General features: G+C 39.2%; 2 protein-coding genes across 3 annotated transcripts in view; one reads left to right on the top strand and one right to left on the bottom strand.

The window, feature by feature from the left end:
• The window catches only part of dlg5a (discs, large homolog 5a (Drosophila)), a 73,262-nt gene that overhangs the window by 5,922 nt on the left and 52,331 nt on the right, over positions 1 to 15,009 (top strand). The window lies entirely within an intron of this gene.
• On the bottom strand, positions 4,493 to 10,319 carry LOC129456831 (deoxynucleoside triphosphate triphosphohydrolase SAMHD1-like). Its single transcript, XM_055227121.1, has 14 exons — positions 10,205 to 10,319; positions 8,004 to 8,066; positions 7,760 to 7,920; positions 7,509 to 7,624; positions 7,265 to 7,335; positions 7,028 to 7,183; positions 6,866 to 6,963; positions 6,689 to 6,797; positions 6,510 to 6,601; positions 6,302 to 6,387; positions 6,071 to 6,222; positions 5,935 to 6,006; positions 5,770 to 5,874; positions 4,493 to 5,692 (listed from the first exon to the last, which is right to left on the bottom strand). The coding sequence occupies exons 1-14, from the start codon at positions 10,217 to 10,219 to the stop codon at positions 5,558 to 5,560; spliced, it is 1,431 nt and encodes a 476-aa protein (XP_055083096.1). The 5' UTR covers positions 10,220 to 10,319; the 3' UTR covers positions 4,493 to 5,557.

Raw genomic sequence — 15,009 nt, 5'->3', positions numbered from 1 at the left:
TTATTGTATTGTGGTTTGGTTATAGTGTAGCTTAGCAAAGCAGAATGGTGACCATAAAACTGGCCTTTATTGGAACTTTTTTATTCTTAACAAAGGCTGATGCAGATGAAAGCAGATGGATCCTCACTAGATTTGTCAGTTACATACTTGAGTGTGTCTGATGCTAATCTGGATGACATAGTGGGGTTCTGATTGGATAAAAGTTTTACTTTCATCCAATCGCATGCTGCTTACCTATCTTGTGCATTTTCTTTCTTTTACACAACAGTACCAGATGGTTGGTCAAGTATCCAAGACTGCTTAATTGCAGATTTGCGTACTAATTGTTTGCTTTCCTGTGCAGTGCAAAGTGGAAAATGTCCCTTTCTTACTCCCCACACAAACATAATGTATCCATTCTGTCAGTGATTCGGTTTTTGCACACCTCCGAAAGCAGGGCAGAAGTGACAAGAGGACAGTGATGGAAGCCAAGAGCGAGGGGGGAGGAGACAACGGGGCTTTTGTTGAGAAGTTGAGTGGACTGAAAGTGCTTGGTCAGCAGCTTGTTCGATGTACGTGTATGTGTGTGTTGGTCATCTTCTCCTCCGTCAACCAGCTTGTGTCCTGCGCCATAAAGCACAGTGGACGGGCAGCATGAGTTATGACCTTGGCGGATGCTCTTAAATATGTCCCGTGGGTTGTAGCTTGCCTCCACCACTCTCCCTTTGCGCCTCATGCCATCCCTCCTGCCCCTGTGTCAAGAATGTCCAGCAATGACGCACACCATCATTCGGCTCGTCAACACTGCAAGGCCTGGACCTTTCTGGTTTTAGAGTCCTCATAGTGCAGTCCTGACCATCATTTCATCCACAGCTAACTTGAGCCATCCCTTTATCGGTTTGATTGATGACATTTGTGCTGATCACATTTTATGAGTTGTTGGAGCTTTCTTTATTACAGTGCAGTGTCTCTGAGGATCCAGCGGTGCAGACATTGCAGAAGAAGATAAATGGCATGTGCGCCTGCTGTCGTAGAAGTGCACTCAAAGGCCTGTTCTCACTTAGGTGGCACTGGTATGTCACAATTCAGGACATGAGCACAAAACAAATCCTTTCAAAGGGCCTCAAGGTTGTCTAAAAATGTTTACTGAAAGTTTCTCTATAAACTATTTGAGTGGATATTTTAAAATGAATATTAGCCACAAACTTGTTTCTGGTACTTACTATAGTTTTACTTCCTTTTTAGTCCTCTTGGTGTAAATTGGAATATGGCAGCTTGCCAAGTTCTATTGAGTGTGTGGGAAATACTACATTTGGAAGCCCTTTAGACAATTGTAACACCTCAGAGTGAGCTGTACTGACCTGATTTGTACTCTACCACCCCAGAGCATGTACAAACATGGCCACACAGCAGGATTCTGACCAACTGAGTATATTCAATTCAGAGTAGATATCCTTTTTCACTTTGTGTTCCTTTATTAGAAAAAACTTTAACGCCAGGATTATGCACGAGATTAATTTGCTTATACAATGTACATATAAAAAATAGAAGTATTATGGGCCGTATAGAACAAAGGGGCTCAATTCATCAACACTCTTGGGTTAATTTGTACACTTCCCACTGACCAACAGCTGTAACCTAGAGCAGTAAACATGCCAACCCTACAGTACTATTGGTTTTCTCTAAATTGTCATTCCCAGCCATTCCCACTGATGGCCCATCAATGTATCAGAAGACTTACCTATAATCAATGCAGTCATTAGTTGCTGTCTTGTAATTGCGATTGTGTGGAATTACCTGTCAGTCTTTTTGCTCAATAATCCAGCCTCATCAAACCCTGTTGTTACTTTCTCTGACCATTACTCTGCCTATTTTAGAGACATTCAGAGATGTTACAGTATTCTGAGAATATCCAACTCTGTGAACCATGCGCAGCCAGCAGGCAAAACTGTGCAGCAAGACTTCATTACCATTTTACACATGTTCCCTCCATGTCCCTAATTACCCCACTAGGTAAGAGACCCCAGCACTCAAATGTTTACCAGTGCAATGGAGTCACAGAAATAGTCTTCATCTCACCACCACCATCAGTCTGTATTCTATTGTTATTAGAGAATGAACAAGATCTTGTGACAGTTTTGTCTTGCGAGATCACGTGGCACCATATTGTGCACAAATGGGAAAAATAATCACGTGAGATTTTTTTTCCCCCATTTGGATTGGACAAAAAATGGCTGCGTGCTGGTGACTTCCATCTTTTGAAAAGTTGTAGTTCCAAGAAGCACTGCTAGAATGTCAACAAAAATATTGAATGAAGTAAATACAAATTCTGACGCCAACTCTGGGGAACTAAATTGCACTATTTATATATTGGGAATTATGTAAAATCTCACCTTGTCTCATTCTCGTTGAACCAATCTCGTCTGGTCTTCTGGAAATGATCTCATCCCACCCCTAATTGTAATGTAGCACATGCTTCCATCATGGTGTCCTTGTCTTCCACCATCCATTGCTTAAAACATCAGCTGCATATTTACGTTACATGCTTATTTCTGTGGCTGCTCATTTGTAAAAAAAATAAAATAAATAAATACAAATAGAATAGAGCAACAAGCATAATGCAGGGAAGTGTGTAACTGCTACTCGTTATATAACAGGAACGTGACCGTGTTAGTGGTCTGTTTTTTTTAGGTAGGTATCAGAATCAATGCAATGTACTAGTTTAAATTGTCTATATTAAAAACAATAAAAAATTGAGGTTTTGGTGCTTTCTACCAGGTTATAACCTTGTTCCCTTCTCAAAAACATGCCTGAAGAGGTTTTATGTCATCCCTGCATGTTTGAGTACTGAGAACTAACCATCTCTCCCGGACCCTCCTTATGATTAGCAGCATGATTTTGTCCAGTGCTCCCGCACTGCAATTTTACATTCATATATAAAAGCAGGATACATAATTATACACAATTTCACAAACCTGGTGCAAGGTCCAGTGGTTTCAGTAGTGAACTGTGCACTGATTGTGTTGTGATAGCTTTTTGAAAGGGGAGTCACTGAATACTGTTTTTTCAGACCATGTAAAATATTATCATGCTGTATTTGTTAATTTTTGTGTCTATTATATTTTTAGTTGGTTGAGCTCTTGTTTATGGCAATCAGTGCGTTAAGACTGTTCACAGAAGAAACTGGGCTACTCATGGAGCTTGCATATGAATGACAAAATGCAGAGTTCACTGAAGTGAAATGTATTTGGCAAAAGGTAGTTGAGATATTAATTATTAAATTAAATTAAATTGAATAACAAAATAATAAAGGCAGTTCCTTCTCAAATATTTTTACAAAGTTCAGTTCATTCCTTTTTTTAGGATTTAGTTTAGTTCAAAATAACACAAATTTAGATTACAGTTTGTGGATTATGGATTTGCGTGATTACAGACTGCAGGGCAAAAAACAAAATTGGTTAGTCCTACCAGCTTGCCATCAGTAGAGAGATCACAGTTCAGTCCCATAAAAAAATAAAATAAAAACCTGACCTGAAATGAAGGCCAAAACAGAGTCTCAGTTCATACTTACTGGTAACATTTTATCATTAAATTTTCTTAATTAAATTAATGTTGCGCAGCATAGTTTCAGGAATCAGAACATTTACAGAAGAACGCCACAGATTAATAAGCCGACAATACCGCCAGCAGTGATTTGATTAGTGAAACAATGGGCCATTACTGGCAAACAATCTCAAATATATAAACAAAAAGCACTGAAACTGCTTAACAGCGATCTTGTCCTTTCGGTCATTACCCAGAGCTCATGACCATAGGTGAGGGTAGGAACGTAGATTGACCGGTAAATCAAGAGCTTTGCCTTTTCTACTCGGCTCCCTCTTCACCGCAACAGTCCGATACAGCGACCGCATCACTGCAGACGCTGCACCGATCTGCCTGTCAATCTCACGCTCCATCCTTCCCTCACTCGTGAACAAGACCCCAAGATACTTGAACTCCTCCACTTGAGGCAGAGAGTCTCCACCCAAAGAGGGCAAGCTACCTTTTTCCGGTCGGGAACCATGGTCTTGGATTTGGAGGAGCTGATTTTCATCCCAGTCACTTCACACTTGGCTGCAAACCGCCCCAGTGCCTGCTGCAGGTCCTGGCTTGATGAAGCCATCAGGACAACATCATTTGCAAACAGCAGAGATGAGATCCTGTGGTTCCCAAACCAGGCCCCCTCCGGCCCCTGGCTGTGCCTAGAAATTCTGTCCATAAAAACAATGAACAGAACCGGGGACAAAGGGCAGCCCTGGCGGAGTCCAACATGCACCGGGAACAGGTCTGACTTACTGCCGGCAATGCGAACACAGCTCCTGCTCCGGTCATACAGGGACCGGACAGCCTTTTAGCAAGGGCAGGGGTTACATTTGCAAACATTAAGTATCAATTAGGCTATTGATATCAAATTGACTGCTTCGATACTGGTAGCTTATTCAGTTCCCACATGACTCAACATCTGAATACAATTAGGCTCTAGTTCTTTATTTTGGTGTTACATCTGAATTTGTGTGGGCACAAAAGGGAATATTCCTTTACCTCTTATCCTCTCCCACCTTTTTAACTTGATCCTCCTAATGAGCTAATTGCAAACTTTATTACATATCTGTTCCACTTTGTTTCTGCTTGATTATGAGGGAACAGGCCACCACAAAACCCTGTTAATTTCCTTCACAAATGAGTTAGTGAACTACTAAAGACCAAAGAACATGAAAAACGACAAAAACAATGCATAAAAATGTGTACATGTTGAGTATCTCCATGACAATAAACCCGCCACACACTTCAGGATTTTTGAATGTGTGACAAAAAAGCCAGGACACAGGCATGAGGAGAATCAGATGAGACTTAAAATCATAAATTATGATCCTCCGAACGCAAAGACCGCAGCGAAGAGACTGCACACCAAACGCTAAAAGTTGTGAGCTAACAAAGTTAGTGCACTTGGGTCCGCTGTTTCCTGTCTGTCATAAAGCAACTCATTTTGACAGACTCTCCTCGTTTACTGCAAGTCAAAACTGTGTTATTAATATTAAGTAAAACGTGGATCAGAAAATGTTTTGCACCAAAAGATGGCTTGCAATAGAAACACAGGAAGTAGTGTTACTTTTACTATCGCTACTCTGTAGCAGCTTCACCAATCCTCATAGTGTGAATTTATGTAAGCAGACCCATGCAAGAATCTACTGGAGAATTTTTCTACATATCTATATATATATATATATATATATAATTCTTTAAATTGGGGAGAAGCACATCAGGACATAAATGCACAAATGATCCTGTAGTGTGTGGCAATTATTTACTGGAGATTGATCCTAACCTTTATTATAGTCACTACATGTCAACCTTAACCCTAACATTAACCTATTTCAATCCATATCTAAGCTTTAAATTATTTTACTTCCAACAATGTGATAAATACCCACCACACACACAGCCTAACCACTAAACAGCTAAACTATTTCAGAATAACTTGGCTTTATTTCTTTATCAATGATATGAGAGACTCTGCTGAGTCAGACCAAAGAACACCTCAGACCGGACCGCTTGATTTCTCTGTGTCCCACTTCTTAAAAGCTTCTAGAGCGATACTCTTTTTGTCCTGGCTCTTGCAGTAGACACGGATCCATTTCTCAGAAAAACGTTCTGGCAGAAGAAACTGAGAAACCTGACAAAAATAATTTTATCTAAAAATATGCACCATTTAAAGAACTAATATAAAATTTTAATATATTTTGTACAGACCTTCTCCCTGGGGATTTTGATTGCTCTCTCTTTGTCAGACTTTTTATAGTAATACAAGTTATCCATGGGGTTTTTGTCTTTGCTACCAAAGTCAAAGGTGGCGATCTGGAATGCAATATTTAATTAATATATTTTTATTCCTAATAGAAAGCACTATTTACTTACAGTGATTTCAAAGTCCTCTTCCTGAAGGCTCTCATCAAACTGTGCCAATTCAGATTTCCATGTTTCTTTGTTCTAAAAAATATAACAGTCAAATACAGCTAGGTGTATTGCATTACAGTGTCGTACATAAAAGCACCTCTTGGACAAGTCTGTCTGTCTGTTTGGTCTCTCCTAGAAATATGTACAATTTTCGAGAGAGAATGTTTTGTAGAATTAATCCTGCCTCTATTAATCCTGCCCCTGTCAGTTTCCAATTTTTGGAATGAAGTATTGTTTCAAAGACACCATCTGAAACACAGATAATACAGACACATGGTCATCAGTATACGCTAGTCAAAATTAAGGCAAAGGTAAAACCAAAACTGACCTGTGAGATCGGTGAAATCCTTTACGTTCCCTGCAGCTGTGGAAATGTTTAACTCTAGATCTGCTTTCAATAGGGCATCTCTAATCCTATAATTTTTATATATATATATATATATATATATATATATATATATATATATATATATATATATATATATAATAATAATAATTACATACATACATACATACATATTCACACTCATACTTACATCAGCTCAATGGCCTTATTGGTTTTGTGCTGGTAGGCCTTTCTGTGGAGAGAACTCCTTGTATGGAACATTTCATAAATATTGGACATCTCCTTGAGACGGTAAATCCACTCACAAGTATTAGACCACATATTCAGATGATGAATTATAAGCATCTTTGTTAAACTAACATCTCAAACCTTGTCTCTTGTGCAGATCTGCATTTTCTTCTTCACCTTAAGGACCCGGGCAAACTTTATGTAGCGGTTGTGGTCAAAGCTATTCTTTATTCCAAGGTGATGGCAATCTCTATTCAAGTGGAATCAGATGTAAGTCATAAAGGACATTAATCTGAAATGTTCTGAAACAGACCACACCTGGCAAAATAGTCAAACTTGTCCACATCGATCCCGTTGGTTTTGTTTGCGACTATTTCGTAGAGGAAAAGCTTTGATGGACGGCCAAGGTATTTTCCCTATGTGAATTTAGACACACTGTCAGTCTGAAGTCGCAATAATCCAAATCTTGTAACAGTTTACCTTTTCTTTTGGTCCATTAATCATCTCTTTGATAAAGACTAGGTCATCACCCTCAGTGTTTCTACTCAGACTCTGCAACTTTTCCTTCAGGTCAAACTGTTGTTTTTTTAGCTCTTCCACAATGTAATCAAACATCTTAACTGTCATGTCCTCATGCTGCCATGGAAACATTAGTGATTATTACTTAACATTAATATTAATTTTAAATAATAATTTTTTATGAAGTCTGTCTCTTACTTTCCAGTTCTCTTCGGGTTTAGCTTCAGGCATGAACAGCCCATCAAACAAGTGGGAAAATGGTCCATGTCCTTTACAAATGTCAACAGAATAATTAGAATAATCACAAAATAAATGTATACAATATTTTCTTAATAAAAATAAAATGCTGATTAACACAGATATCAATGTGTGCATAGTGGTACACGTTTGGTGTAAGCGATTGCTTATTTTATTACTATTTTTAGTTGTGGTAAGTACTTACCTAGATCATGGCAGAGACCAGCTATTTCCACACAAAGTATGTCTCTCTCATCAATGAGAAGGTGTGGCTGTTTCTCTTTTAAACTTCGCACAAGCTGCCCTGCTAAATGGGCCACTCTGTAAAATTTAAATGTTTAACTTTTAACTGTCAAGTTGTGTTATTGGTCTTTATTACATTTTAGTTTCAAGGAATCCCATGTTTTGAACACATCTGAAATGCATTTTTAATGTCCTATTAAGTACGTAGCCTACCCGAGGGAGTGTTCGAATCGGTTGTGGGATGCTCCTGGGTAAACAAAATAGGCTGCGCCCAGCTGTTTGAGGTATCGAAGTCTCTGAAACTGAGGTGTGTCTATGATTTTGACCAGAAAAGGGTGGAACTCCATATGACCATGGATAGGGTCATTAAACACCTGATGAAGCACAAACCACAAGTTGGGTGAAAAAAAAAAATAGTCCTTGAGTGTTTGGTCTTGAATGAATGCTCTAGGCCTACCTTTGGTTCCATTTCTGATGATTCAGGGTGAGACGGTGGTGTGGAACATTCTCCTTCAACAGGCTGAAAGTTCACAGCTGTGTTTTATTAAACAGGATAACATAATAGGAATAGAAACAATTGTGGAACCTTTTATTGATAAAACAATCTAACATCTGTATCTGATTTTAATGTAGTGTACTGTGTGATATGTATAATGCTTTTAATTTTATGGTAGTCTTTGTGGACAGAAAAATTGCAATTTAACTGTGCAGAGAAACAGCTGATAGTTGGATTTGGTCTGCCTGTTTTAGTGTGTGAGCAGTATAAGAGGTGGACAGATATGGGTTTATTCATGGCTAGGGATGGGACGATATACGATAATATCGTTAATCACGATAAATAAGGTCCACGATTAATCGTTCGTGGCATTTTTTAATTTCAGATATCAACAATAAACAAAGTCTGATCCGTAACTCTCCACAGGAACGTACCAGTGCACGCCTCACCCGTGCGCACAGATGAGACGCTAATGTGTGCACATCTTATATTTTTACCTACAATAATGCAAACTGCAGAATAAAACACCTTTTAAACAATAGACAAATTAAGTCTAATTCATACAGCTGAACACAAATGTGCCAGAGCGAATGGTCCGAATGCGCACTATATGCACAGAAGCAAAGCTAACGATTATACACGGTATATTTTACCTACAATTAAGTCAATAGCAGAATAAACCACGTTTACCGATCGAGAACAGCATCCAATCCATCAAAAAATAAGGTCCTTTACTCCTGAGTCCACTGTGGGATCTTTACTCTTTGCCATGAACCGCTCCGGGTCCGAGATGCCTCTAGTTTAACTTGTACAAACATCCACAGTGTCCTCGATCACGTCCTCCCTTTGGTTTGTCCGCTTCGTCATGTTTAAAACGCAAAACAACAGTGTGTAAAATGCGCCATTATGCACACATTTCTGCATCCACTCGTTTCCCAATTCACCAAAGTGCTTTAATTGCATCGTTCTAAGTGTTCGTCGACGGGCACTTGCGTCACTTCCGGCGCAACAAGGACCGGTCCATTTCGGCAGCATGGCATTGAGGAGAACACATTTTCTTCCGGGTACGTCTGTTTACGGAAAACCATGGCATGTGATACATCATCCTGTCCCGCTGCTCATTGGCTGTAAGGGGAAAACGTCACTAAATGTGTGTGATGTAATTGGTTGATTCTACAAGGGGAAGAGTGGGGCGTAAACTTTCAGTCATCTGTAGCACTGATTCGCTGTCTGCGGCTCCAGTAACCCACAACCCCCACCTTATTGGCCAACACTGGTGTCAATCACAAGCTAACACGTGTGTTTAGCACTGGGGAACAAAGTTGGCGCTGTCAGAAGTTTATTATGCCTGAAATTGACAAAAGAATTACAAAGAAGTGACGGAGCAGATTTCATATTTGGAGAACTTTCCTGCAGCAGATTGGACATGGAGGATCTTATTTTGTGGACATAATTTCTTGACTGGATTATATTCTCTGGACCTTTACGGAACAAATGAGGCCAACTTTGTGTGAATATGTTGATGTTTGACAGAACCAGAGCGCTGAATGGTAAGTGAAGTCCAGATTCACACTTTTCTGTAAAAACGTCTTTCCTGTCAGCGCTGTGGTGATTGCAGGTGAAAATGGTTTGCATATCCAGAAAGACGAGCGCCGCAGCTTTCATTTGATGTGTAGATTGTTTGTGTGGGTGACGCAGAAGTGTATGTACATTGCTGTAAAGTTGGCCCAGGCCGTCGGAACGTTAACAGGTTAATAATTATCGATAATATCGTTAATCGCGATTATTTTGGCCACGATAATCGTGAGTCTAAAATTTTATATCGTCCCATCCCTATTCATGGCCGATGCCGATTGTTTTGAAACCGGAGTAATTGATTACCTCTGCTGATTATTTTTGAGCCAATATCAGAGATTTTTGAAATCATTTACAATAATCAAATCAATTCACAATTTTGCTCACATGATTTTAAGTGTAGTGTATGTATTTTTATGTGCTGATAGGCCAAATGAGGTAATTTTCATCATGCCTTTTATAGCTTAAATTTTTCAAACAATGTTAAAATGTGTGTGAATATCCAAATGGGTAAAATATACAAAATACAAATGCATTTAAGTAAAATATAGTCAAGTTAAGTATACAAAATAGTTAAATAATATTACCTGTTCTTGCTCCATGTTGGTCCCTTGAGACACCACAAAAGCAAATTAAACTGATCAGGAAGACGTGCCAGTATTTTATATCTCACCACACCTGTCGGACATGGCCCAGAAAATTAGCAGAAAAAGCTTTGCCATTTATCTTATGGCCCCAGGCCTCCAGCTCCTCCTACAGCCATATATGTCACGTCCCTGCAGCTGGTTTCTCTGTGCTTCAGACTGACAGACCTGCAATTAATGCATTACTGATTGTTGTGACGCCTAGAGCCTGGTCACTCCTGGTCCTTCACCTGCAGCTGCCACACCTTAAAGGGAGCCGCCCTCCACCACTCCTGGCTTCTGGATTCTGTCAGTGAACCGCATGCTACTTTTGTTCTGTGTCTCTGTGTGACTGTTGTGACTTTGTGAAATTAAGACATTTGTAGTCCTTCAACTAGATCTGAGACTGGTTTGTTTTGTATTATTGCAATTTCTTTAGTTGTATTTAAGTTATACCTTGAATTAATTAAGATACTACTGTTAAGTCTTTTTGTTAGTTACTTTTTACTCTAATATCCCTTCTTAAAAAATTATAACTTTTACAATTTTCCATCTTGTTTGTTACTTCCCCTGTACCTAGCTGAGGCAAAGGGACTAGTGTAACTGGTTCATTTCTAGGGTTGGGTACTAAACCTCAGTTCAGCTCAGAAGGAATGGACCGAAAAGATCCGGTAAGTACCAGCACCGAAAAATGAACATGCCCATGTTGGTTAGCCAATACACCGTACTGATTTATTTAACAGCAGCGCAACTGGCTGTGTCTGATCTGAGACTTACAGTAAAATAACAGGAAATAAAGTTACAGGAATTTTTTTTGCTTTCAAAATGGCTCATTAAGAACTCGCCACACCCTGAGACTTACGTAAATCATTTTAATAACTTGATAAAACCTAGGACAAGTTCGTTAAAGTGCGAGAGCTAACCTCATGTTGATTCTTCTCTGTTTTGGTTTGTTTTGTACTTTGCACTCGTCTTAGTTTACTCTTGATTGAAATTGTTTGGCTACAAGCAAAGAGGCTGTTCCTGCCTGCTATGGAAAATGCGTTAGTCTAAATGACAGACTTGGACCTGGGATGGGAGAGAGATGCACATGTGCTCTGACCACCGGTGCAGAGGAGAGTGAAGCCGTGAGTCAGCCCATTGCGTGCCACAGAGTAATCCTGCCGCCTTGTACAGTCATCATGTTGGATGTCTTGCAGTTTATGCTCAGTATAGACCCCTAAATCAGAAGATCAATCTGCTACTCTGTTACTGGCCTGTGGCCCAGAGTCTCGGCCTGTGATTTCAGCCTCCACAGAAGGCCCCATCCATGACTTTACTGGAAGAGCCATAAAAGAGCAGAGGGGAGGGAGTTGGATAAAAAGGCTTGGGATGTTTACAATCTCAGTGTGGTCATAAGGTAGAACTGGTGCTTGTAGGTCCTTTTTAGGTTGTCTGAACAAGTAAAACTAAATGTCAAACAGCTACCAACAGTGTGTGGAAAACATTAACGGAGTCATGCAATTGTATTTATCAGAGTAGTATTTCGTTTCCTTCGCACATGTTAAAGTGATCATGTTAGGTGAGATCATCTCTTCTGAGCAGATGGATGCATGGAGTGCCCCTCTGAATGGTTTTTCATTCACTTTCTCCTGACTTTTCGTCTTTACATAGTGGTGCTATGGTGACAATATCCATACTGCTATACTCATGACAGCAGAAGCTGACAAACCTTGTTCAGCCAGAATGTGAAAGGCATGTGTAAAAAATTATTCTTTTATCTTTGTTACACATAATTAGATATACTTACAGTGGCTTTTGCACACCTTGCATATGTCCCTTGACTTTTATTTACCCTGTATTTCCAGTGTCAAAAGAAGCTTCTTCTGCAGAATGAATTACATAACTGTAGGGCTAAACATTAAAAAAAATTTGCAGTTAGATTTTATGAATGTAAACTATATATCTCTCTCAGAGGAGGATTCTTGTGACTTTCCCATTAAAACTGCTATTTCAACATTGAATTAATCTAGTAATACCCCTAGCTAACGGTGACTATGAAAATGTATTGATTTAACCCTTTAAGGACTGAGCACACTATGGGCCAGTATAGGTCACCTAGACTTTTATATTTTTGTTAGCCATAAAAATCATATTAAAGGAAGTATCAGAATTTACTGCATTTTTTTACACATCTACTTCTATTTTACACTTTCATCTGTATTTTTTCTTTTACGCATCGAGTAAATGACTGGGAAAATCCCCGCAGCCCCGCGCTCTCATTCGTCACCTTCGCGGAGCAACAGAGGCAGACTACTGTAACTGACGGAAAAATATTTAAATAGCCCCGTGCCTCTGCTTTGAGACGCTGTTTGAATTTACATGAGAGCACGACTGGTTGCGGAGTTACGCTGCTGGAAAGTCCGCATCCGCGCGCTATCGCCGACGATAGGATCCGACACTTTAGGGTTAAAAACCCTACTTAAGGCACAAAAAGGCTGGTTGCCTTGAGTATGTTTAACTCTAAAGGGCCTGTGTTTTCTGATCTGTTATAATGTTGTTTCCTCACCATAAACATACCTGGAGTTGTTTTGTTTTTATTCACATGTTTGACACACAAACACTGCATATTTTGGCTGAGTTCTTCTTTCAAACAGAAAACAGTTCCACTTTGTGATGTCATGTGGTAATACAGGATGTACTCCACTGTGTTTTTAAACTCCATATACCTTCGCTAGAATCATTTGGATAATTTCAGCCCTCAAATCGCCGGTCTCTTCTGAAAAAACTACCAGTTCATGACATCGCGAGGTGGAACAGAGTATTTTGAACTTCAGGGATATAGGGATATGGACAGACTATTAATGCAGGTGTAATCAAACATGTGTAAGAGAAACAAAACACCACTCTGGCTATGTGTTGAAGTAACAACATTTTAACATGGTTTAAAATACACAAGAATGAATTTTGCATAATATAGCAATAAATTAAACAAAACACTTCCCCAGTTAATATAGCGTATATTAACATGCAGCCCTACACAAGAGCTTGGACAGTACAATGACATTATTAGTGTGTCTCTTTCCTACAGTCACTCCGCTGCGAGCTAGCCAAGGATATACAGATTTATAGGCCGGAGGTGCCAGAGCAGAAAAAGGACTCTTGGCTTAATGCTGACACATCCTTTAGCCTCACTTAAGCGCACAGTAAAATGAGTGGGCAGTTTCAAGCTATACTTCATTATAATCTATGTTATTAGAGGTTCTTAGGTTATTTATGTGTCTTTATTTAATGGCTGCTAAGGTAAGGGCACAAAAGGAGAAAAAGCACAAAGAGTATTGGGCCTGTTAATCAGTGGAGCTCAGTGACAATGTGAAGGGCTGACAGCAACTAATAAAGAAAACTGCCCAGCCTTGATTTTCTGATAATGCTCCTCCCATAGATTGTCTTTGAGAAAGACCCATAGTTTGACAGTCAGATTTTTTATAAATACAAAATACATATCATGCTTTGAGTATTAAACCATAGCGTAGATCATTATCATTATTTTATAGTTTGTTCATTGTAAACTGCAATGTTGATCTAGAATTACTTATTAATAGACCTTTTTATTTAGTTTTTTTTCTCATGTCAGCTGTTTTTTCAAAAACAGCTGACATGAGTGACCTCACCACCTCATTGTTGCATTTCAGTGTTATGAGCAGGAGATTTTCATTTCAGTGTTTTTACTCTTGGAAAAACACCTACATAACATTTTTAACTGTACATCTATGACACCAAGCCTGAATTTTTCACAAGCAGTAGTGAACAGAGAGACGGGGTATATGAAAACGAAATTTTTTCACTCAAGCCTCAATGCAGGACAATACAGGATTATCCAAACATGCATGAATCAATCAAAATACAACTCTGAGTACTTGCTAATGATGAGGAAACGCCAACAAAGCACATAAAGTGTATCTTAAAAGTGTATTTTACAAGTCATCCCGTTTACCACATTATGCGTTGCTAGTCTTGCTTAGCAATAATAAAACTAGACAAACATTATTTAGTTGTACTATAGACTACTAGGGTGTGGTCATAAATGCCTTTGTTATTCAAAACCAGCAGGACAAAGCTATTTATTATCACAATAATCGCCTCTGTGCACACATTAGTCCCAATAAAGTCTCCAAAACATGCATTGAAAATGAAGGCTGTGTGTGTTGTGGGTGACCTAGCTCTAGACTTAGAGTGTAAATTTTTTCAATGTACTTATTCTGATGTTAAAATTGCAAGTAACAATTATTTGGTCTCTAGACATGAAACATTACTAGAATAGTTACAAGTTTGATGGAAGCTGTAAATGAGTCATGCACTTGCTCTACACTGAAATGTACAGTACGTCTTTGAGCCGTCTTCTGTTCAAATGATCAGACATGGATATATGACTTTTTTGACAGGCCTGATAATGGAATATTCTGGAACTCATGAATAATTTAGCCTCACAGCCGACCACACTCTGTATCATTCGTTGATAAGACCCTTCTTCCACTAGCCTCCCAACCCCAAACTTCACTTTCACCACATTGCAGATTTTACTATAGCTCCCCTCTCATCCATCCTCTCCATGGCAATGCGTGTCATCTTGCATTATGCTCCTGAGAACATAATCTGGTTGTCTGAAGCGACTTTTGATGCCTGTGCATGCATGTAGTGGGGGTTGAGGGCCCTAAGGTGAGAGTCCTTCTCACCTGACCTATTTGGATCACAGCGACAGGCTTTGTTAGTGCCATGGCAGTATCTCTCAC

This window comes from Periophthalmus magnuspinnatus, chromosome 15 (genome assembly GCF_009829125.3).
Source record: "Periophthalmus magnuspinnatus isolate fPerMag1 chromosome 15, fPerMag1.2.pri, whole genome shotgun sequence".
In the NCBI taxonomy this organism is placed as follows: Eukaryota; Metazoa; Chordata; class Actinopteri; order Gobiiformes; family Gobiidae; genus Periophthalmus; species Periophthalmus magnuspinnatus.
The sequence above is the reverse complement of the archived record's forward strand: the minus strand, read 5'-3'. Positions and strand labels throughout refer to the sequence as shown.

What these genes read in the sequence shown, in the direction of transcription:
- LOC129456831 (XM_055227121.1), bottom strand. An exon ending in TGGTCTCTGCCATGATCTAG is followed by an intron (nt 7,336 to 7,508) that starts GTAAGTACTTAC and finishes ACATTTGTAAAG; the next exon opens with GACATGGACCATTTTCCCAC. An exon ending in GGATTTCACCGATCTCACAG is followed by an intron (nt 6,223 to 6,301) that starts GTCAGTTTTGGT and finishes TCTGTGTTTCAG; the next exon opens with ATGGTGTCTTTGAAACAATA.